General features: G+C 34.4%; 1 protein-coding gene across 1 annotated transcript; it reads left to right on the forward strand.

Annotated features, from left to right (window-relative positions):
• The first annotated feature begins 11,324 nt into the window (after positions 1–11,324).
• Positions 11,325–23,892, forward strand: LOC123565980 (sodium-dependent glucose transporter 1A-like). The gene is made up of 7 exons (XM_053549209.1): positions 11,325–11,517; positions 12,581–12,775; positions 18,236–18,371; positions 18,895–19,030; positions 19,564–19,592; positions 20,169–20,294; positions 20,630–23,892. The coding sequence occupies exons 1-7, from the start codon at positions 11,431–11,433 to the stop codon at positions 21,538–21,540; spliced, it is 1,620 nt and encodes a 539-aa protein (XP_053405184.1). The 5' UTR covers positions 11,325–11,430; the 3' UTR covers positions 21,541–23,892.
• The last annotated feature ends 581 nt before the right edge of the window (positions 23,893–24,473 follow it).

Genomic DNA, 24,473 nt, shown 5'->3' on the forward strand with positions numbered 1-24,473 from the left:
AACCTCACTCTTACCCCCACCATGTTCCAAAGACATGGGACAGTGTAAATAAAAGTAATCCCCTCCAGGTGAATCTCTAACACACGTAATGGAAACAAAAAGGCATGGCATGTAAAACACAAAAATGCTCGTGTATAAATATATAAAAAGCAAACCTTAAGAACCAAAACGTATGTACTCAATGCCTCTTCAGAAGACAGAGCAACAAGAGAAACACACTTAAGGGCCCGACGAAACAGGCCAGAAGACAAATATCAAAATAGTTCAGTCCTGGTAGGATTTAAAAACTGCTCATCATAGAGTCCTCCCCCTCTTCCGTCATATAACTTTCATTTAATTTCAGTCTGATAAATTACTACGTGCCAGTATCTAATAGGTCAGATTAATCAAAGTGTAAAAGTAAACAAAATGTTGCATAAATTACAAATTGAACAAATACACAATAGCAGCAAAAATCTAAAGAAACGAGATTCACAATGGACGGACCGTCAGGGGAGGTAACTAGAGTCACGGATTGGGACTTGTCCGATATGAAAGCGTTCAACGTCATGATATGGAAAAATATTGCACGATCGCGGTCCATTGAACCCCAATGGAAAATAATTTTAGGTATGTAATAATCATTTTTATTTCCTCTCGTGTATGATTTACAATCGTGCATTGTATACTGACTATATTGACATAATCTTATATAAAACCTAAATGTTTGGAGCAACACTAACGAGTTTTTACATTGTTCACATTGTTTTATCGTTTTTTTTTTTAGGTAATCGCTCTAATATCCATGCGATGATTATATTAATTGAAATGTTTATTTATTTAATTTTCATTTTTTTTCATTTTTAAAACCTCTTGTAAAATTCCTGCCCTTTCGGAAAATTGGTATCAAAATGCACGAAAAAAATGGGCGGATTAAAAGAAGTAAGGTTCATTCTAATGTTTGAAATCTCAAGGAATTTTAATCGAACTTCAACTTCATACGTTAACTTCGCAAGAGACGTTGAAGGGGAAGGCGAAGGTTGAAATCTCAAACTCTCTATTATTGTGTCACAGACTCCATATGTGGTAAACATCTTCATCATACCAAACGCAACAGATAATGTGTCCTTGTTAGCTATCAGAACTGTGACGACATACTTACTGAACATATCCAAAGCTGTCAAGACATAGGTAAAACCCTGTGGTGTAACAGGTAGTGGCCCATAGAGGTCAATCTTCTTGACTTGGAATGGTGAGCTCGGTGTTCCATATACAGTTACACTCGATTTTGTTTTGTCTTGAGTTTGTTTTCGTTTCTGACAGGCTGAGCAAGTTCTCACATAATTTGTTATTATTGGTCCCATTCTATGAAAGTAGTAATGTTCATTGACTCTGTCAAGTGTGTCTTGAATACCAGCATGTCCGCTCATAGCTGAATCATGGTAGAGAGAATGACTGTTTTGATCATTGTATAAGGTAGTACAAGTTGATAACGATTAAGCTGAAATAAAACTTTAAAAACAGCTCAACTTTTTTAACCTCGTCTTCAGAAAAACACAACTCTGACGTGTAATGGATTCTGTTGATAAAGCTGAGGAATTCGACTCACTGTGGCTAGTTTCTGAATGCCCTTGATGCCTTATCTAGTCAGTATTTTCCTTATGTCTTTTAGTCCTACTGACCTGTCGTGGGAACCTGTCTATCTCAGTGTCTGCATCATACTCTGAGCGGGTATCATCTTTCACAACAGTCTCAGGCTGGTCACATGCTAATGAAATATGATTGATGGTTTGAGCTTTGGATTCCTTGCATAACAGCTTTGGATTCCTTACATAACACTTCCTGAAGTGTATTTCCATTAGGTAAATTAATTTGACCTGCGGCTTTCTCCGGAACATATGGGAAAAGGGATTACTTTCATCTGTACTAGAATATTGAGTTTCAAAGGTGGGATTGAGAAAACACCTTGATAATGCATCCGGTACTACCATTTGATTTGTAATGGATTTCAAAGTACAATTCCTATAATATAGCTAACCAACGCTCATAAAGTGCTTCTGAAATATCGGCTTTAAAGCTTGATGATCACATTCGACAAAAAAGTGTCAACCTCGTAGATATAATGCACAATACAGGATGCTAGGAACCATACCAAGAAAATCAAGCTTTATGGGACCATATGATTGTTGCCATTTAGGAAGTTATTTTGAACCAAATTTAACCACTCGTATTGAATCTGTACCATCTCGATTGATATGTTTTTGTTGTAGCATACAGGCAATTACCCTCCTACAACTATCCACTGATAACACAAATGGCAAATAATACCTTGGGAAAGCCAAAGCTTCGGAATTTAGCAAGGATTTCGAAGGGTCTCATATTCAGCCTGGTGTTCATTGTGCCAAACAAACTTGACACCTTTACGTAATAGTTTATACAGACAATTTGCTACTGCACTATAATTTCGAATGAACTTTTTGAACCATTTCATCATTCCCAAGTACCTCTTTAAAGCTTTGCTTTTGTGTTTGTAGGCGGAAGGTATTTTGCTACTGCTTTTAGTCTTTCAGATTTTTATATACCTTCTTTTGAAATTTCGTGTCCTAAAAATACACATTTTCTTTGTGTAAATTTACTTTTTCCTGGGGATAAATTAAACCTGCTTTTCCTTACCTATTAAATACCTCTTGAAGATCAGACATTTGCTGCTCGAATGTATCTGATATTATGACAACATCGTCTAACATAGTGTTGATTTGGAAGCTAGTCCATTTAAATCTGTGTCCATAAAATGTTGGAATGAATTTGGACTTGTTTTAAGGCCCTGTGGTAGCCTCTGGAAGGTAAATGAACCAAAACAGGTATTAAAAGCAGTGTATGTTTTGGATTCTTGCGAACTTTTCATTTGGAAAAACCCTGAGTTTAGATCAATAGAGGAGCTATAGTTTGGGGAACATGAATTGGGGTTAACATCTTTCGCATTTTCCCTCTTGGAAGAATGTCGTACGTCTCGTCAAGAATATGAAATTGTCGAAGAAGTTTGTTTCTATGAATAACAACAGTCTCCCGTGTGGGATTGAGGACTTTTATGGATATCGTAGAATTTGATGAAACAACTGCCAGTGGCTTGGCTACTAATAACTGTTTTTATGAATATAACTACCGCCAGCATGACATAAACGAGCATGTTGCAGGCTCGATTTGATTGAGCCTGTTCATAGACGGTAATGGAATTGCATGCTACCATCCAGCCCCGGGTTGAGCAGAACTCAACATTTACTAGTACATATACGTACATATAAGTACCGGAATATAATTTAGAGACATCCGCAGAAGTATTCATACGGCGGTGCACATGGAACCTTCAATGATGCACAGAGTGCAATTCAATGAGAAGCGGCGTATGGTCCCAATACAAAAGTAATAGCTTTGCCCTAAACGAGAAAACAATGGGCAGAACTAATCAAACTGGAGTATAGAGAGGGGATCGGTGGCTTTGGAGCCTGCATATCACAGAAACGGCCTAAAGACAAAATTACAGTACCCAAAGCTTTTTAAGCTGGAGTACTGGAACCACCCAAGCCAAAATGGTCAAGCTGAAAAATCAAACAGTACACTAACACAACATAAATATCGTGCTGAACGATCTGAAGAGATCGAAATATAACATGATGTCCCAGAATTCAACTTGCCAAAATCTAGCTTTACTCTGTGTGCCCTCATATAACCTGTACCTATAATAAGGGGATAAGAAGTAGCTTCTATTACATAAACACAAAGATTGTGTTCCTGACCTTGAATAACACATTTGATTTGGGAAATACCATTGATACATATTTCCTGGTTATTTGCAAACAAAAGTGTATCTTCTGTATGTGGAGATAAAGGGGCCTAATCTTAATCTAAGTAAGGTGTCATATAATGTTTTTGACATAAGATGTATGGAGCTACCAGATGACAGTACAGCTTGAAAATTGTGTTTGCATAAATAAAAATTCCGGTACTTAACATCATCCTGCATATCATAACACTCAGCACAAAATGTTCGTTCACTTTTGTTATCAAAATATGGAACATGATAGTTTGGTCTTTGTTTTTCTGTGTTTGAATTCTGGTTCTCATCGGTGGTGGACTTCTGGAACGGTTAATTAGCGATGCAATCCGAAGGGACCTTGCCTGGTGTCCCTTGGGCGTGAGGAATGTCCCGAATTTAGGTAATTTCGTCAGTCTTGCTATATTGCTTTTGGCCACACAGTTGGCATTTCGTGTCTAAGTGTTATTTAATTTGTCACTTTACATGTCCACTTTCTTATTACGATCATTGAAACATTCATTGCCATTGCTGAAAGCGTTAACAGAGGCTTGAGTTGGAGAATGTCAGTAGCCGTAGCCCTCACCCAGTTTTGCGGACCGCAATGCTTGCTGAAAATTTGTTGAGGTGTTCCAAAGTTAAACACATGTCCTTGAATTGGGTTAGTGTAGCGGTCCAGTTCTGCTTATCTTCATGGTCTAAACACATGAACCACATAAGAGATGGTCCCTCTAAATGTAGTTGGAATGTTGCAATCCTCCTTTCATTATCCGCTAAATTGTTGAACACACAATATGTATCAAACGCATTTAAAAAGGGATTGGATTCACTAGTCGCATGCGTAATTAAGCAACTAATTAACGAAGTGACTTATACCTAGAACCTTGTTTAAAAGAGGAGGCACAATGTTTTTTCTAACAGAATGGAATGGATCTGTCATATTAGGGGACTTTCAAGACATTCAGATGCTTTTAATTCAATGTTTAAAAGCGATTATGACAATATAAATGACAATATTCTATGTTTAGAATGAAATTCCAGTTTGTTTAGTTCTGTCCATTGTTTTCTCGGGACTATACGCCGCTTTTCATTATTTTAACTGGGGACTAGACGCCGCTTTTCATGAAATTACACCTTGAATGGCCCATGTGTACCCCGTATGGACACATTGCCCGATGCATCAATTGTTTTTGGTACTTGTAACATTATTAAATGTTGAGTTCTGCTCAACCCTGGGCTATTAGGAATGGACGGTATCTTTCATTTCCACTACTGACCATGAACAGGCTCAATCAAACCGAACCTGCAACATTTTTATTTTTTGTTGTGTTGAGCGACCTGTGGAAGTTTCACTTTTTCTATTTTGACACTGGAATCCGCGCTGCAATAAACGACTGCTGCACGAATTAATATTAATAGTGATTTGACTAATCATGATTATCTCCTGGTAGTGCAGTTGTGAATGTTTATAGAAGTACAGTCTATGTGAACTAATATAGGGACCTGGCCGCCGAGAATGTGAACTGTATTACTAAGCTTGTTTGTGTAAATGTTGTCCCCTGTAACATACATGTTTAATTTGTCATTTCTATTGAGTCAAATTAGATATATAGAAGTTTTGTGCTAACCGTATAGTACATTATGCCAAATGTTACAGTAAGGAATGGTGCATTTCATATATTCAAATATTTGGAATAATTTAGGTATCGATGAAATGACGGAAAATACAATATGACATCTGTTCACTGTCCCTTTAAAGTGTAAACATTTACATAGACTTTTAAAGCTCCAGTTATGTCAGTTGTTAAGAGAACTGACATTTCCTGATCCAGTCATCATTCTCGACATCTCACTCCTGATGGAATCTGTCGCCACAGGAATATGGGAGATAAGAAGTCAGTTTCCCTTTAAAGGCAGGGAGCTTACTACTACTAATTACTTTACATCTCCGTGGATCGAGCCTGCGACTTCCCGAACTCGAAGCCGACACTCTTCCGCTAGGCTGTCGAGGTTGTCACTTCTTTACAGTTGTTGAAAATACAAAATCGCTTTTTCTAAATTGAAACCTTCATAAAGATACAGTATCAAACATAGTGTGAGCATGAATATATTTAAATGAATTTCATCACAAGCCTGAACCCGTATATGCAGCGAACATAAAAAAGAGTCACGCTGAACATACAAAGTGTACTAATTTTCTTACTATATAAAGAGGATATTTAGGAATGTGTTTGGGATACATACCTGTTTCCAGTTTTGAAAAAGTAGAACCAAAGAAGGCTTTGACAGTTTTTTAAAGAATGAAATTAGGTATAAACTGTTATATCATAACACTACCAGTATACTGAATTTGTTGTGAACTATTGCGCTAAAACCTCGCAACGGTCCGGAAAACTAGCTTTAAATTACTGAATGCGCACTTACTAATTTCGAGTACAATTTATATTTAGACATATTTGATCAAGCTATTTTTGCCATTGATCACCTAATAAGAGAAAAAATGACCACAACGAAAGAGTTGTATTTAGACTTAGAACGTAGACTATGTAAATATTCAAGACTCTCATGTGATGTAACTGACACTTGTAAATATTTATCATTAGAATGCATGTCTAAAGAGGACGGCCTTGATGGACCAGCAAGAATTTCTAAGTGTGAAGAAGATGAGTTACATGATTCATATAAAGGTAACTCACGTGAAGACAGTTTCGAACAAATGGACACAGAACCTGTAATTACCATTGCCCAGACAGCCACAGAAGGCAACACTGACAACGTACTAAAAGACGATGATAAACTAAAGGGGAAAGTAAATGAAATAAAAGTTTCATGCTTGACCAAGATGATGTAACTGCACAAACAGTTAAGCCAAAGGTAAATATCATACAACATTTGCATTTTGTCCTTTAACATTAAAACTTTCACGAAAACACTATTGTACTATATACATGCTTCACTCTTTCTTTGTAGTTGATAAATACGCAACCAATATTATGAGGATACATTTTTCTGGTTTATACAAAAACGATTTTGAAAAGATTCTGTAGATATTCTTTTGCACGCGATGTCATTCTGTTGGTCCGTTCATTTCCTATATATTTTACTGCCTAACTTACAGTGGTGCATATACCGAGTTATAGTACAGCGGTGCATTTATCTAAGTATTGCAAGTAATTGGCATTGAATTTAAACGTATAATAATTATGAGCAGTGTGAGGCCGATATTAGTGTCCGTGTGAGATGGTGTGCCTGATATCGATCATAGTTATTACATTATCTGTTAACTAAGTGTTGCAAAACTCGATTAAGTTTCTTGTCCTATAAAAAATCAAATTGACTTAGATTTTCGCGATGACGCAGAAATTTGAAATTCAAAGCATATATATATACACGTGTTTGAACATATTATGCTCTTGCATACACTAAACAGCCATTTAACGATTATTTCAAGGTCAATACAGATGTATTCGACAAACATTTCAGTAAGTTTAAACATATTTATTCCCAAATAGTTAACATATACATTGATACATAGTCATACAGTGAATATTGTAACTTAGGAAAGGATAAGAATGGAAGACTAGTCTTATAGAATTCTTCTCCTTCGCGGACAATTAACTTGTAGACATACTATAAATTTGTAGCTAAAATGGGACTTGAAAGAAAAAAAAATGTTGTCGTTATGTTATCTGAAAACAAATGTACAAAGATTGTCAGTTCAGTATTTTTTGTTAAAGAAAAATAAAGACGAAAAAGGGTTAGTAAAAGAAGATAGAGTTGTTATAAAGTGAAGTAATAATAATGAAATGATATCTATTGCGTTATAGTCTTACTATAAATATAAAGATAGAAGTGTTGAAGTCTGTCTTAAAGAAAGGGGTCATTTGTCTTATAAGAATCTCTTGCTGTCCGATATGAAGGACTGTACGTAGAAGAATATAGTCATGTTATCCTGATCAGAAAGGGATGGGTTACCAAAAAGAACAGTATCCAAGTCAATATCAAAATTCCGCAGATTATTAAGAAAATCGTTCCGGCAATCATTGTAAAGTGTACATTCAAAGAAAAAGTGATGATTAGTTTCAATATTGCCACATTGGCATAATGGTGTAGGAGAAATATTTCTAAGGAACAAGTGATAATTCAGTGCACTGCATTTAGTACGGAGATGTGTATGGAGAACCTGAGACTTCCTGTCCCCAGCGTAATAGTACAGTGGTGTACGTCGCTTGTTTAAGTTTAAGTTTCGTTTAAATGAAGACAGTGTTTGGGAGTTGCGAGTATCAGGGTTAAGCAGGTTCCAATCACGTATAGTTGAAGGCAAAAATGAATTGAAATACAGTGTTGTTCTTGCGGGTATACCGTGGATGTTGTCTGAGTTTCTTAAATTGTAGCGTGTGTCACCTGAGTCAGGAACGAGAGAAGACAGATATGTGGGGGTCAAATTCGACTTCATTTTGAAGAACAAGATGAGTCTATGTTTATAGCGTCTTTCTGAGAGAGTTTCCCAATGTATTTCTCTTTGTAGATTTTCTATTGAGATGAGCTTAGTCGCACCAGATGCAATGCGTGCACATTCATTTTGAATTTTATCAAGTTGGTCCAGTTCATATTTGGTACAATTGCTCCACACCACATCAGCATATTCAAGTAAAGGTCTTATGAAAGAGAGATATACAATTTCAAGGGATCTGCGATCAAGCGAGAATTTCAATTTGCGCATAATGTTAACCCTCTTCCACGCTTTTTTCTAAGATGTAGTTGATTTTAGGATGCCAGGAGCAATCACTTGACAAGAATACACCCAGGTGTTTGTGGACAGTTACTTCGGGTATGTATTGATTATACATTTGAAGAGGAGGGTGTGGTTGACCATTTCGTTTTCTTGATACCAACAAAGTTTCGGATTTGGAAGGATTAAATGTGACGAGCCATTTATCTGCCCACGAAGATATTGTTTGAATGTCAGACTGAAGAAGACCTGCCGCTGTATCTGGTTGTTCAACTATAACGTAGAGACTTGTGTCGTCAGCAAAAAGGTTAACACATGATCTTATTTCATCAACAATATCATTTATGAAGATAAGGAATAGTAAGGGACCAAGGACTGATCCTTTGGGAACGCCAGCTTCTACATAAGCCCAGTTTGATTTAACTCCAGGAAGGACAACTCGTTGACGTCTGTTAGAAAGATAATTTTCAAACCAATTAAGGAGAGGACCCGTAATTCCAGCATGTTTAAGTTTACAAAGTAGTCCTCTGTGCCAGACTTTGTCAAAGGCTTTGCTGATATCGAAGAACACCACACGTACCTCAAGACCGTTATCGAGGGCTTTGCAGAGAGTGTCATATATGAAAACATTTCAGTTGAGTATGGGAAGAACTAAAACCCGGGTAGAGCATTTCCTGTGAAATCAGTTCCTATGGAAATATCATCGTGGGGACGCTAATGGGAAGTGGGGATTTCCTTTTTAAAAGATACTGAAGCTGATAAAAGTGACTGTTGATTCTTATAAAGTATTTGTTAACGCAATAAAGATTGCATATAGTTTTGAACGAATTCCCATAATAATTCTTTTATAACATCTTACTTCTTGATCAATAAATGTCTGTATAACACTGATATATCAACGCTGTTAACCTTCGCTATTATTACATTTCTTTCTCACTACGTAAATTTCTAGAAATATCTTTAAAATTTGTTTTAATGTAGAGGAAATCAAATTATTGTTCATTGCTTATAAATAATGAGGTGAAACGACTATGTTGCTAAAACATGCGTGAACTTTTCCCAGTTACCAATTATCTCCCTTTTATCTATGTGAAGTCATTTAAAAAAAAAGAAGATATATGTGATCCTTTTCAGATATTGTCATAATATGTGAGCAATATGTCTTAATGTCTTTTTGTTTTTAGAAAATTAATAACATTTCATATCGTACATATTTTGCGTTATTGAGGATCTCTGTCTGTATATAAAACACGATCTTTTTGTTTTGTTATTTTTCTTTTGCTTTTATCATTGCTTTAGTTCTGCATCGGTATAAAGATACATTCTATGATGAAGTTATTAAGATATAAGAAAAAGACAGAGAGCTTTTTAATGAAAATAACGGAAGTCTTTGCAAATTGGTAAGCATGACAATAAACATGTTATGTTTATTTTAAATAGAAAGATATGTAAACAAAAGTAAAAAAGTCTTAAATTATGATATTATATCAAATTCAGCGAAATATGACGGTTTGAAGATAAAATTTTGCCACTGACAGAAGGAGGTGCAAAAGTATTTTCATATATCCATATCAAGATTTCTATTTGACCGTGATACTGGTAACCTTAGATGATTGATGTCTATGGTTTGTCTCTGGCTAAGATCTGAGTTGCGTGAATCAGATGATAATGTACTTACTAATACTGTACTTACGAACTACTGATAGTTATATGCAAATTTTGGATGTCATGTGCTGAGAGTGGCATTTAACGACTATTGAAATATGTCTTTGTTGAAATGAACACTTGCAATTAATAAAATAAGCGCCATAAACACTTCTTTTTTAAACAATGGTCCAATTAAAAAAAATTCTTAAAGTGTTATAAAAGGTTGAACGATACCTTTTTTTTTTTTTTATAAAAATCAACTTATTGTTGGGCATTCATGCCGTTTTAACAAAGGGAGATGAATAAAAAAATAAGCAATGTAGAGGTGTGGTTCTTGGTTGTAAATTGCGCATTTTAGAGAGAGAGAGAGAGAGAGAGAGAGAGAGAGAGAGAGAGGACTACCGTCAAAAGACGTGGTTCTTAAAACTGTCTAATGGCTTGCAGGTCAATAGTTAAAATTATTGCCTGAGGTCAGAAGGGCAATAGTTCTGACTATCGACTGGCAAGCCATTCTCTTAGCGTTTTATAACATGATATCAGAAATTAATTTTCACAGTATTGTTTATGATATATTAGCACGAATACAGACAGTACAATAGCACAGACTACGGACCTGCGCTTTATTTAAGGAGCTATGTAATAATATAAAGTGGTTTTATAAGTATGATTTACAGTAGTGACCTTCTTTCGGAGATGTCAGGTTGACTATAATGTAGAAACACTAAGTATAAATACAAAATGTACAGTGGTTCTACAGTCTACCTGTGCTAAAACCATCTCCGAATAAAGGTCACTACTATAAGCCACTTTAACTTTGTTGTCTTTCTCCGTTTAACCATAGGCAAAAAAGATACTTGTAATTACAGATCTCCTATCAATAAAGATCTTTTTGGCATTCTCCACTCTTTTCTACTAAAACGAGATTCACTGGATAAGTTGGCAGATGAAGTTCCTAAAACACTTTTATTTAGGTGTGGCCTAATTAAGTATTCACCTGTCATCATGTAGTATAGATGTATTATACCTGTTTTATCAGAATGATTGACATGAAGTAGTTTATTTGAGGGGTAAAAGTAGATAAGTAGGTTGTGGGGGCATTCAGATAACACGTATAGTTGCTCATTGTCTAATGTGCATTATGTATAACGTGTTTTCTGCATACTTTTAACGGGAGTCAAATTTAACCTTAGGTTTTTAACTGCACATCCGTTGTATATTAGACAATGCATTGTTAAATCAAACCACAGAATTATTTGATAACATGGCTACAGGGCATTCCGCAGATGATGTTTCATCAAGGATAATGCATGATTTAGATTCTGGACCAGAGTTCGAAATATCGGACAATGTATGTAACTGTTACTAGATTTATATTTTCTTAATTTTGTAATTGCTATTACGTTTCATTCAAACCTTTTAAGGCTGTAAAATATCTATAAATTATCTATATGAACGTTAGTCTTATCATTATAACATATTTTTAAAGTTATAATCCTGTTCAAAATCCCCATTAAAAGAAAGCAAATAACTTAGTAGATTTGTAGAAAACAATCTAATGAATACATTCGCCCTTTAGTCTGACGTGTATGGCCAAATATTGTTGAGATACGAATGGATATAAAACATAAAATATTTAATGACCCGCGGGTCCCTAGTTAACCCGCAAGGCTTCACCGATTTCCGTAAATCAACGAAGACAGGGTCACGTGACGAAAATTTAAATACGTCGAAAACAACAATGGCTGATTGGACGTGATAGGATTTTGTGTAAAGACGGGGGATTAATGTAGAAATTAACAAATATTTTGCTTTTCTCTGCCATTTCTACAAAAAAGTACATTTATGTTATCAAATTACGCCTGTTGTTCAATAAAAGTACATGCAGTTTACCAGGTAATGCGATACGAATGTGCTAGACATGTTGTTGTTGTGTTTCTTAAAATAGATTTAGCTTGGCTCTTTGTACGGTCCCGTACAAACAACCCCACAGTCAATGACTGGGAGACGACTGTCTGGTCGACACTGATGATTAAGCCACTAATGAAAACACATATTAGTGTGAAATGTTAAAATCAGTTTACTATATTACAAGTTAAAGGTTAAAGATGATAAAAACATAATTAAAATAGCTTGTAGACTAAAATTAATTAATTAATTAATATAAGTAATGGAAATTATACGTACCCCAAATATTGACAGATTTTATATATACTGTAGTAGGTTCTTGATTTTTTGAAAGACGTATGAGGTATTCGGCTACGAAAACGACTTCGGACGAGAGACATGTAAATCTACATATTCCAGTGTCAAATACTGTAGATCTCGAAAGAGCGTGTGTTAAAATTTGTATTAAGATACGATAATCATTAGATACTAATGCCTTATGGAGAACAATATTGTCTATATTTCAGAGTGCTGATTCTGATGCCAGCATCAAGATCGAACGTCAGCGTTCAGTCAGTCTAGATGGTGCCGTGACCAGGAAAAAAAATTCAGTTAAATTATCCGGTAGCAGCAAGAAGACAAGAACAACACCATTTAGTGACCCTGTTTTCAGAATCAAATTATTAAAGACCGGCTTTCTTCTGTGGAATATGACCATTCTGGTGATCGATTTTAATCATATTATTTCTATGATAATTACAGTTTACCTACGGATAGTATGTCACAACCACCTTTTATTCCCCTAGTGGTTGGAAACCACATTTATAAAGCTTTATGTATGTGTAAAGTACTCCAAAATGCAAAAGAAACGAAACTGTGTCACATAGAATACGTTTATATACCATCAATGAACAGTTCAGTTTATTGAATTAGCGCATTGTACATAAATACATTATGGTAAAATTTCATCAAAATCAAGCAGCAATTAAAAAAGAATTCAAAATTCACAAATGTCATTTTTTATGTACCCACCGTGCGGTTCTGCTCAATGGAGAAAATCTTGGTGGAACTGAAGCCGCCAGAGTATGGACGCCAAAAGTAGGCAAACAACTTACAGGAGTTAGGCACTAACATAGGGGTGGAATAGTATCTTCGAAAGCCATATCGTGAGTGTCATTAGCTCTGGAGATATATTGCTTGTGTACAAGGGCACAGTGATACAAAATATTGACATTTTGAGCTTTGATCAACTTGGGATGTTTAGGTTTGGCGTATGTATTTATAAACTTCATACTATTCGTAAATTAGTCTTGAAGAAATATTTTCAGAATGTAGTTATGATACAGAAATAAAATACAAGTGTGACATTTCTTTTGCATCTAGGCGTAGTTTACACAAGCGTTTATCGTAGTAAGACAATGTATCGTGTGAATGACCAAGACATCTAGCTCAAAGGTGGTAGTCAAATTAAGAGGTAAAATACATAAGCTCATATTTCCTGACAGGTCTTTAACGTTTTATGCATGAATGGAGACACACTTTGTTTTGCTGGTTTAGAGTCGCACGGACGCAATTTTGGTCATGTCGCTACTTTTGTAGCGTTGGATAGTGAAGGAATATCCCACGTGCTCCTTCGAGCATAATTTCAGGAACGGGCGGGAACCTCAGTAGAGCCGCTTCCGTAGGCCAACTGGATACCTTTTTCATATGAATGAATTGTAAACCCAAACTAGTGGCCGAGAGCTCGCGGACTTCTATTGCAACAATTGAGGTTAAAAGACGTATATACTTTTTTGAAAACAATATTTCATATCCTCCATAAAAAACCCATTTCTTAAGTGTCAAAACCGTGCCTATCTATATTTTGTTCACTTATGTTTGTGATAGGCGAGGTAAAATTCGTTTGTAAAATATTAGGGGGCAGGGTATAGTTTACATCTATCAGTTTTTTAACTGTTTGATTACAGTGACTATCTAATTGTCAGTTTATGTATACATGTCAAAAAATGTCAGCAATAAGAAGTTCATCAAAAAGGAATTAAGGTCAAACTTGATATTCAAGGTCAAAGATCAAATTTATGTAAAATTCACAAAAATTGGCACATTTAAATTTTATTTAAAAAAAAAATAGTTTGTTATCATTAGTCACTCATCTTTAATTATGTAATGTGTATATATCAGCCAAAGCCAGCAATGCAAATCTTCCCGCAAAAAGTCAATGTCAACCCTAATAATGGAAGGTCAAAGTTCAATTTCATGCAAAAATGTGAAAAATGTTACCTTTACTTTTTTGTTTGTATGTCAGGCGAAGTCAGCAGTGCAATGTAACCCTACAAGAGACAAGAGTAAAGCTAATATCAAATGTCAAAGGTCAAATTTTAGTGAAAAATCGCATGAATAGTTTCCTGTTTGAAATATTACGGATATTTTTTATCATTATTAGTAATTGCTCGTAATTTATTTTAATGTATATATATTTGTCCCATAATGTCAGAAATAAAGATATCGTCTGAAATGAGTCAAGGTCAAAATGTGATATTAAGGGTCGAAGGTCATTTTCAAGTAAAGGAATGAAATAAATAGCTCTTTAAAATGTTTCTTTGATAATAATATCTTGTCGATATTAGCCAATGCTATCAATTCATTTTAATGTAAAAATGTTAGGCGATGTCTGGTATCCACATCTTAAAACATTCAAGATCAATCATAATATCAAAGGTCAAAGGTCAAAAAGTGTGTAAAATGTTGCAATAAAATCACTTTTTTTTGCAATACTCTTTATTGTTTAAAAGTTTTTGTTTTGTCATTTTAGTAACGGACCGATTTTCATTGATTAAAGGTATTTTTGTCATTATTAGGAACTTACAGTTATTCCTTTAAGTTTCGTATATATGGGTCAATGTCAACAATGAAGATATAATCAGACATGAGTCTAGATCAGCCGTGATGTTAAAAGTTAATATTCAGTTTTGAGTAAAAATTCAAAAGATGGCAGTTATTTTATTTCTTTGTTTAAAAATTTCTTTTCGTTAGTGCTCATTTATGTTATTTCATTTTAATGTTAACATGTTAAGAAATTAAATGTCAGCAATGAAGGTCATATACCAAACAATTGTTAACGTAATAACAATGGTGAAAGAACAAATTTGTGTTAGAAAATCGCAAAAAAAAATGTTTTGTTATAAATCATATTGTTCAATACTATTTTTGTCGTTATAAAAGTCTAATCGTCTGACATATATACAGTAAAATGATCAGTTACTAAAATGACAAAACAAATACTTTTAAACAATAAAAATTTTCACAAAAAGGTGATATTATTTACTCAGTTTTTTTACCTTTAATATAATGGTTGACCCTGAATGTTTTTAGATTAGATGTGCATACCAGACATCGCCTAACATTTATGCATTAAAAAGGAACTGATATCATTGATTAATATCGACAAGATAATATTAACAAAGAGAAAAGTTTAAGAGCTATTGTTTTCATTCTTTTACTTGAAAATTACCCTTAATATCACATTTGACCTTGACTCATTTCAGACGATATCTTTATCACCGACATTGAGTGACACAAATACATTAAAATAAATTACGAGCAATTACTTATAACGATAAAAATATTTGTTATATTGCATTCAGGAAGCTATTCATGCGATTTTTCAAAAACAATTTGACCTTTGATATTAGCTTTATCATTGGCAGTTTTGTGGTTACATCTGCACTGCTGACTTTGTCTGACATACAAACATTAAAATGAATTAACTTCAGCGACTAATAATTTAAGACATACCAAACAGATTGGAAAGAGTAAACGTTATTTATTCACATTTTTGCATGAAAATGAACTTTGACCTTCAATTATCAGGGTTGACTTTTTTGCGGTAAGATTTGAATTGTTGACTTTGGCTAGTATATACACATTACATAAATAAAGATGAGTGACTCTTGATAACAAACTATTTTTGAAAAATAAAAATAAATTTCAAAAATGCCAATATTTGTGATTTTACATAAATTTGAACTTTGACCTTGAATATCAAGTTTGACCTTCATTCCTTTTTAATGAATTCTTATTGCTGGCATTGTTTGACATATATACATTAAAAGATAATCAGACACTTACAGTAATCTGACAGTGAAAAAACTGGCAGATGTAAATTTTCCCCTCCCCCCTAATATTTTACAAACCAATTTTACCTCCCCTATCACAAGCATAAGTGAATAAAATATAGACAGGCACTGCTTTGGCACTTAAGAAATAGGTTTTTTTTCATGGAGGATATGAAATACTGTTCCCAAAAATGTATAAACTTCTTTTGCCTCAGTTGTTGCAATAAAAGTCCGTGAGCTCTCGGACCACCAAAACCTGACAGGTGTTAAGTCTATATTTTGACTTTAGAGCAAGACACAGAAATGATTTACATGTACTTCATTATTAATATGATTTTTTCTCTTCAAATGGGCCCGAAATCTTTTCCTAAAGTGCACAAAAGAAGTTCAGGAACACCAGTGAGAATATGGTCCATGCAGTGAAAAATAAATGCAACGAAAACGTATTTCATCAGACTGTATATAATATAATGTATTTGATTTTGAATTTTCTCCAAAATCTGTTGTTTGGTCATTTAGAGACTTAATAGGGTAGGTGCTCTGCTTCGGAATTTAGGACAATTTAAATATGTCTTTGGAACACCTCAACGTCACGCCATACACTATCAAATTGGTTGAATCGCGAATAACTGGTACAAAGGAGTTTACTATACAAAAACCTTTCAAGAGCTAGCAAGTATATGTTTAGTACGGATTACAGGGAAGGAATGTTGCCTAGAAAAAGGTGTTATAGCACACATGAAAACACCTTCATCTGTGTGAAAAACATTTTTTTCTCAAAATTGTCAAGTGGGGTTATAAAAATTGTCATGATATATAAGAAAACGACGTAAACGGAGTACAAGTGAAGGTGTATCAAATATTTACAATCAGAAAACGTTTTTTTTTTTGTTAGTTTTAGTGAACACTCATTTATTTTCAAATCAAAGAAAGAGCCTAATAAGAACTGTAGTGTAATTGCTTCGATTTATATAGGACTGTGTATGTGACGCGGGAGACAACTCAGCCCTTTTAACAGTGAATGGTATTGTTCAAATTGAAAGATAGACAAGGTCATTATAGAAATTAAGAAGGGTAAGGGATAAGGGGAGATCAATCGGAGCATTTGCATTTTTCGAATAAAACTGACCATTTTAAAGACACATGAGCAAATATAATCATGCTATAAAGTACATTTGTATTCAGAAATGTAAATAATCAGGTCAAACACCATTTATCGGTAACAACATGAATATGTAAGTACTCACTAACAAAACTAATGATCAGAGCAAAAGAAAAAATGGAAGTGCAACCTTTGTAGTAAAATACTTTTTCAGTACACCCAGGTCTAATGTTTATCAATCCAGGCATTGTCATGTTTATCGAACATTCAAGCATCAAAACTCTGACTCTTCAATTTTGCACAGGAAGTCAGCCATTTTAATTGAAACAATTGTGAACAATGGCGCATTTTCTGGTGATTTCTTTATTATGTACTTTTTCAAATTGGATACCACGATGAAAAAAACATAGGTAATATATACTCATTATGTCACTATTTACCTCAGACTGTCAGTGTGTTATTAGGTTTGAGTGTACTTTCGTTAGTCTACAGTTCTGTGTCATAACACAATTGTTTTAAGTTTACAAATTCAAAAGATGTATGATATGTAGTAAAGAATGTGCAAAAATCTTTTGTTTCTGAAATATATTTGATCTGGGTCTCAGGTTATTTTAAAACATTGCATTGTACGATTATAAGAATAATGGCATCCGCGTCATTGAAGTTTCCACCGTCCAATAGCATTTGAACCGCGCCACGAGAAAACCAACATAATGCGTTTGCGACCAGCATGGATCCAGACCAGCCTGCGCATCCGCATCAAAGCCTGCTGCAATTAGAGAAACCGTTAGCGAACAGCATGGATCCTGACTAGACTGCGCGGATGCGCAGGCTTGTCTTGATCCATGCTGGCCGCAAAGCCACTATGTTTGTTTTCACATGGCGTGGCTCATTTATCGTTTTCTTATTTTTCACCCAAAATTCATATGTACTTGTGTGTATATATAATCTTTCTTTTTTGTCAGGGCTGGGAATATCGTCTGCTGGGACCGATATTTCCTGATCTGCAAGACATAGCTGGTGTGTCACTGAAACAGGGATCATGGTTTTTTACAGGAAATGCTATAGGTTATCTTGCTGGCTGCCTGCTCGCCGGACTAAGTAAGACATAGTACTATTTAACTGCACCTACGTAATTATCTTTGTTTTTTTAGTTAATATTTTTACGTTCAGAACGTTTTGCTGGGAAACTATCAAGGAAATTTAGAATCTTGGAGTAAAACTTATTATATACAGTATACAGTATGGTATTAATATTAATTACTAATTTTGCTAGTGCCACCCGCCACGGAAATACGCGGGGGCAGGGGGGGGGGGGGGGGGGGGGGGGGGTGTTAGCCGAGTCACCATATTTATCATACTGATCCCACATATTTCCGTGGAGGGTCACCAACAAACACTATGATGGATATGTTTTATACGACCTCTTATTTTAGCCCAAAACGACATGAAATTCTACTATTCTACTGACTCTATAATATAGGGGGTCACTATCTTCTATCCATTGAATTGCTTGAATCTTGTGGGTGGTAAACAAAACATGACAAAACACTTTATTATAAAGTTTGTAAAACAATGAATTAATAAGCCTTATATATTTCTATTTCTATTGTTTTATTTTCAGCCCAAAAAAGGTTCAGTACTAATTTGATGTTGTTTTTCTACACTATGGTTTCGGCAAGAGCATTTCCTTTATTGCCATGGATACCAAGTTTTGAGGTCATAGTATTTCTATTTGCACTTACTGGTCTAGGCTATGGGTATGCATTATTATGTGCATTATATTATTGAACTAAATACTGCTGTTGGTGAGTGTACATATGCCTCAAAAACACATACTGGATATGACTGTGTATTCAATGTATGCGATATAAGTAATGTAAGCAATGCGTTTGTCACTGATTTACTACCGCTGTCATTTCCACTTTCTTCTTTGCTTTCCATTTCTACACCGCAAACACACACTTTTATCTGGAAAAGGCAAAAACAGAAACATTTCGAAAATTTTGATTCCAAACCGTACGTATTATGAGTCAAAAAGTAACTCAGTCAAATAAAGATGGGAATCCTTGGGCCATACAAATTTCTGTTTAAAGTTTGGCTTTGAAATGTGAGGGATGAAAATATGAAAATGAAACATAAAATCTAGTGTATTATATTGACTTTAAAATGGCTTTTCAGTTATCAAGTGTACTGAACACTGAACTAAAATCCAATGTCTGTGATACAGTTTTATCTGTTATAAATGTAGTGATTGTATAACGTGATTGTGAATTTGTGTTAATTATTTTAGCAAAAACATTAGAGATGTGCATACATGCAGTAAATTTATATGCCTGCTACAGGTTGTCCGATTGTTAACTTAAAAACTACAAGTTTTGGCTACTGATATTGAGAATAACTTGCATTGTTGTAAATGCCTATTTAAGGGGAGATCAACTGTGGGTATTTAAGAAATAATAAGTTCCCGAGTGTGGTTTATCATAGAATAACCCGTGTTTTGAGTTCTTATGCGTAAGAATATATCAAGAATTTATACATGAAGTCGGCCATTTTTATCAAACAATCGCGAGCAGTGGCACAAAGTCTAGTGATTTCTTTTGCCGTGTGTTTGTCTGTTATTTTGTGTTATAATTGATTATGAAATTGACAAGTTCAAAAGATACCCATGTAATTTGACATTATATTGGGAATATGAAACACAACTGAAATGTGTGATATAGCTGATTTTCTCAATAGAGCCCTGTTCAGAAGCGGGAACTATATTTACAAGGGAGATAAGCCATTAAATAATGAATGGACTCTATGCGAGTAGAAACCGATACTAGAGAGGTTACGATTTTCAACGTTTCTACATTCAAACGAAACCCAACCTTATTTATTCCATGTTTATTTTAGGTGTTCATGGAATAATTTTTGAAATCTGGGATGACAAAGTTGGACCATACTTCCAGATGATGCATGTAGTCCAGGCTTTGGGAGGAATTCTCTCTCCACTGGCTACAAAACCATTTCTACGGAAAGGTAAGACATGTAGTTTTGTTGCTTTTCTTTAAAGAATTTTGCTATTGTTTCAATATCAGTTTTAAACCTGGCGGACGTAATTTTCTAACATCCAAACATATGTAGAGAAATGTTTAAATATGACAATATAAGAATATCGTGTGTTCTTTGTTTATCTTTATTTAAATTTAGCACTTTATATATGTTTTAAACAGATGGAACAAAGTAATTATTAAATTCATGCAAACTTTTTTTTATATTCACTACCTTTGTATTTCTTATTTTGAAAGCTACTTAATGTCATTATACTGTTGTACGGCTTTGCAATATATCTTTGAATTTTATCTCTTTGACAGAACAGGACGAACATTTAGACAAAATCAACTCCACAGAGACGATATGCCTACAGAACGCAAGGCCGTCTTCAATTACTACAGTCAGCACAAACAACAGTAACAACCCGGATGACGTCATGATGACGGATACCGACTTGCACTACGCTCTTTTTATTTCCGGTTTATTGCTTGTCTCAGCTGCAGTTCCTTTCCTTGCTATTTTCTTCAAGAACCAGCATTCAAAGAAATCGCAACGTCAGAAGTATGCTAAAAATGTGAGTTCAGTAGATGAACAGAAACTGTTACCAACACATATTGAAAGGACGGTTTTGTGTATTTTTATATTAAATTCGTTTGTAGCTACAGCGTTTCTAGATCTATTTCCTACTTTTCTGACCACATTTGTAATAGAACGAGCAAGCATGACACAGCAAAATGGAGCAAATCTTAGTTCGGCATACTTCGCCATGTACGGTGTAGGCAATTTTTTGAACATATTTGCTTCAATTTACATCAAAACTACTAAAATAATTATATTTTCCTATATAACCACAGGAATTATGCTTACATGTGTTATATTTAGTGTTCTTTTTCCAAATAAAGATACGCTTTCGGTTTTTATACCTTTGTGTGGAGCTAGTGAGGCTATTATTTTACCCACGATCTTCACATGGATACAGGAACACGTGACGCCCGTCACGGGAAAGCTGGCTTCCGGTCTACTTATTTCCGGTTCATTAGGAGTAACTCTAAACCCTTTGTTAGTAGGATATCTAATGGAGGTGCACTCTCCAATGTGGTTCTTATATTTGTCCTTAGTCTATACTATCTTTTGTGCAGTGTTGTTCGTTATGGCTGTGATTCTTACAGAAACGTATTCGAACAAAAGGAAATTGACAGAGGAGTCAGGTATTGCAGACAAAAGCAATTAAAACGAAATCGAAGATGGCAATATGTATTAATAGCGAGCTCGAGAATCGAGCTTTACGGTAACGCAAGTATACTTCCACACTTGATGATGGATTTGAAAAGTTTCGTCGGAAGATCTTAAAAAGCGCACCCTAACGGATAGGTGCTCACAGGAAGTACTTCTTTCCGTAGTGAATACAGAGCTTCATTCAATTGCTAAAAATATTCATCACTCAACAATAATGAAAAAATGCTATCCAGTTGTTTGAAAAAATATTATTTTCATTTAAAAGATCAAGCATCGGCCATAAAATGGAAAAAATGTCATTAATAAGCAGAAAGAAACGGGAACGCGGTAATGACGTCACCGTGACACCGGCTTCCCATAATTTTTGCAACGTATGATATTCCCTGTTACAGGTATGGTGACACTAAATGTAGACTTTTTCAAGTGAATGGGTTCTCCTGAATTCTTGTGAGTAGGGAATAGTTTCTTTGTGACAAATAAATGATGCATAATATTTTTAGCTAAATCCGATTTCTTTGAGCTCGCTTTGAGGCTTTGCCTTATTTCATATTATATTTAAAATGAAAACGACAGACGTGTTCATTATTACTCTTCTGCAGTATATGCGTAAGTTTCAATATACATAACTTACTTATGAATCATATAATGGTAACAGACATCGGAGAACAGAGGTAGGCATCAGGATGCGTTTTATTTCAAAACATTAACAAAATTTGGATAGTTAAAAATACAGGATTGCTCACGTAGGATTGCCTTTGTCGGATTGATTGTGGACAGTGTGGAAGATTTGTCTAATGTCCACATTTATCGCTATTAAAAGATTTGCTTATGTAGTGTAATGGAAATTAGTCCATTGTAAATATATCCTAATTTTCCATTTTTGCTACATTTTCATGTAGAACGTATATTTTAACCATACGTTTTCGTTGACAGAATGCATTCCACATGAAGTAAGATGTTTTCGTTTTTATACTCCATCGACACTAAATTTTGCAGATCAAACCTGAAGAAGATTTTTTTTGATTTTGCGGACAAGAGTAAATATGTCATCTTTTCATGTTTTTCACATAATACTGCCTTAATTGGTAAATAATTGAGTCATGAAAAAACATGTAATTTCATGTAATAAGGGGAGGACAGTCGTAAGCTAATATAGCTTTCTGTCCAATTCCTGAAATGTTATATTGTAAATATTTCATGATTTTCTGAATAAAAATATGTTTAAACTAGAGCAAATATGCATCTTTTTTAGGGAAGCAAACCACCCCAGACTGGCAATTCACTACGAACTATTTGACCGTGTATTTTCTATCATTAGGCAGGAGTTACTTTAATTAAGTGTCTATTTCCTTATAAAAACTTCAAATGTCTCGATGACCCCTGGTAAAATGTTTAGTACTGCATCGTTCTTGAAAAATAAGCTGACATAGGTATGAATGTTTAATAGAGTTCCGCTTAAGCCGGTGCTAGGGAGCGTGGGAGATGTTGCACATTTCATTACCCATCCCCAGCTTTTATTATATTTGACTGGCTTATCATAGTAGGTTGTCCCCCTTGAAAACTATCCGCTAATCAATATTGGTTTCCCTACTGATATTAGTTTGAGCAATAAATTATATAGGAAATTAATTGTCGATGATTAATTTCAAATATGTCTGTTGGTTTGTGAATATTTTACCAGATATGACAGTAAACTTCAATTTCTGCTCTTCAATTTAATGTGAAAATATTTATTCTAACTGAACATCTTCTTGCTTCCAATTTTGTTTTAAAAGTATCACCATCGCTTATATTGAACATATAGTGAAAAACACTAAACTTTTCAATTTCTGTTACTTTAAGATGCAAATAAATTATGATTATCAAAGCATGACAATTTATTATCACATATGTAGGTATTCTTGACTTTATAAACAATACAATAATATAATTATTAGTGTAATAGGGTAAAGGCTTCTTGCTTCCATTTTACTTCGAAGTGTATCAAGAAATGAAAAACTTATGGATTTCTTAAAGTTCTGATGTAACTTAAACCGTGTTAATTTACGGAACTGCATATACCAACAAATGACGTACGATTCAATATAGTCTTTTGAAATAATAACGTTCATAATTGTCCAGTTAGTCAAACAAATAGAAAAAAATGAAAAGAACAGAATAGAACATAGCTTTGATTTTTCACCAAACTGTTTATGAGAACAATACGAATCAACATAAATTACATAATTTCCGTCTGAAAACTAAATATCTTTGGAATATTGAAACATTCGACGACAGGAGAAAAACTACTTCAAAGAATAATTTTCTTATGAAATAGTGTAATTTGCAAGTTAGGCGCTCATTGAAAGCTGGTTTAGTGTGGCGGGGGGGGGGGGGGGGGGGGGGGGGAAAGAGAATGTGTACATTTATTTAAACAAAAGACACAGCATGGTTTCCACGATATGCAAAGAAAGGGTAAATTAACAGACGCGCAATATCATGTCTAGTTTGGAAATGAAATCCAAGATTAAAAAAAAAAAAAATGGCATGCTTTCCATGAGTTTGCGCGGTAGGATTATCTCTTTAGTACGACCTACATTTTTGTCACGGTTTTGTTCGTGGAAAGCATGCAAAATAGCCACCTTTACAGCTAAAGACTTTAGTTTACACGATAAATTTGATTTCATGATTGAATTGTATAGTATGTTACTATGTACAAACACATATCTGAATGTCATATTTGATTGATGTATATCATTGATTATACAAGTAACTTAGACACTATAAATAAGCAGACAGGGTGAATCAGAGCTAATTGTTTAAAAAAATGAGTTCGGATCTCTATGATACACATACACCAATGCTGATAAGAAAAATCAGAAATATGATTCATAATTAAATAGATTCTTTCTTTCTTTGATTTCTATGGAAAACCTTCGATCAAGGCCA

This window comes from Mercenaria mercenaria, chromosome 8, assembly GCF_021730395.1.
Source record: "Mercenaria mercenaria strain notata chromosome 8, MADL_Memer_1, whole genome shotgun sequence".
Classification (NCBI taxonomy): Eukaryota; Metazoa; Mollusca; class Bivalvia; order Venerida; family Veneridae; genus Mercenaria; species Mercenaria mercenaria.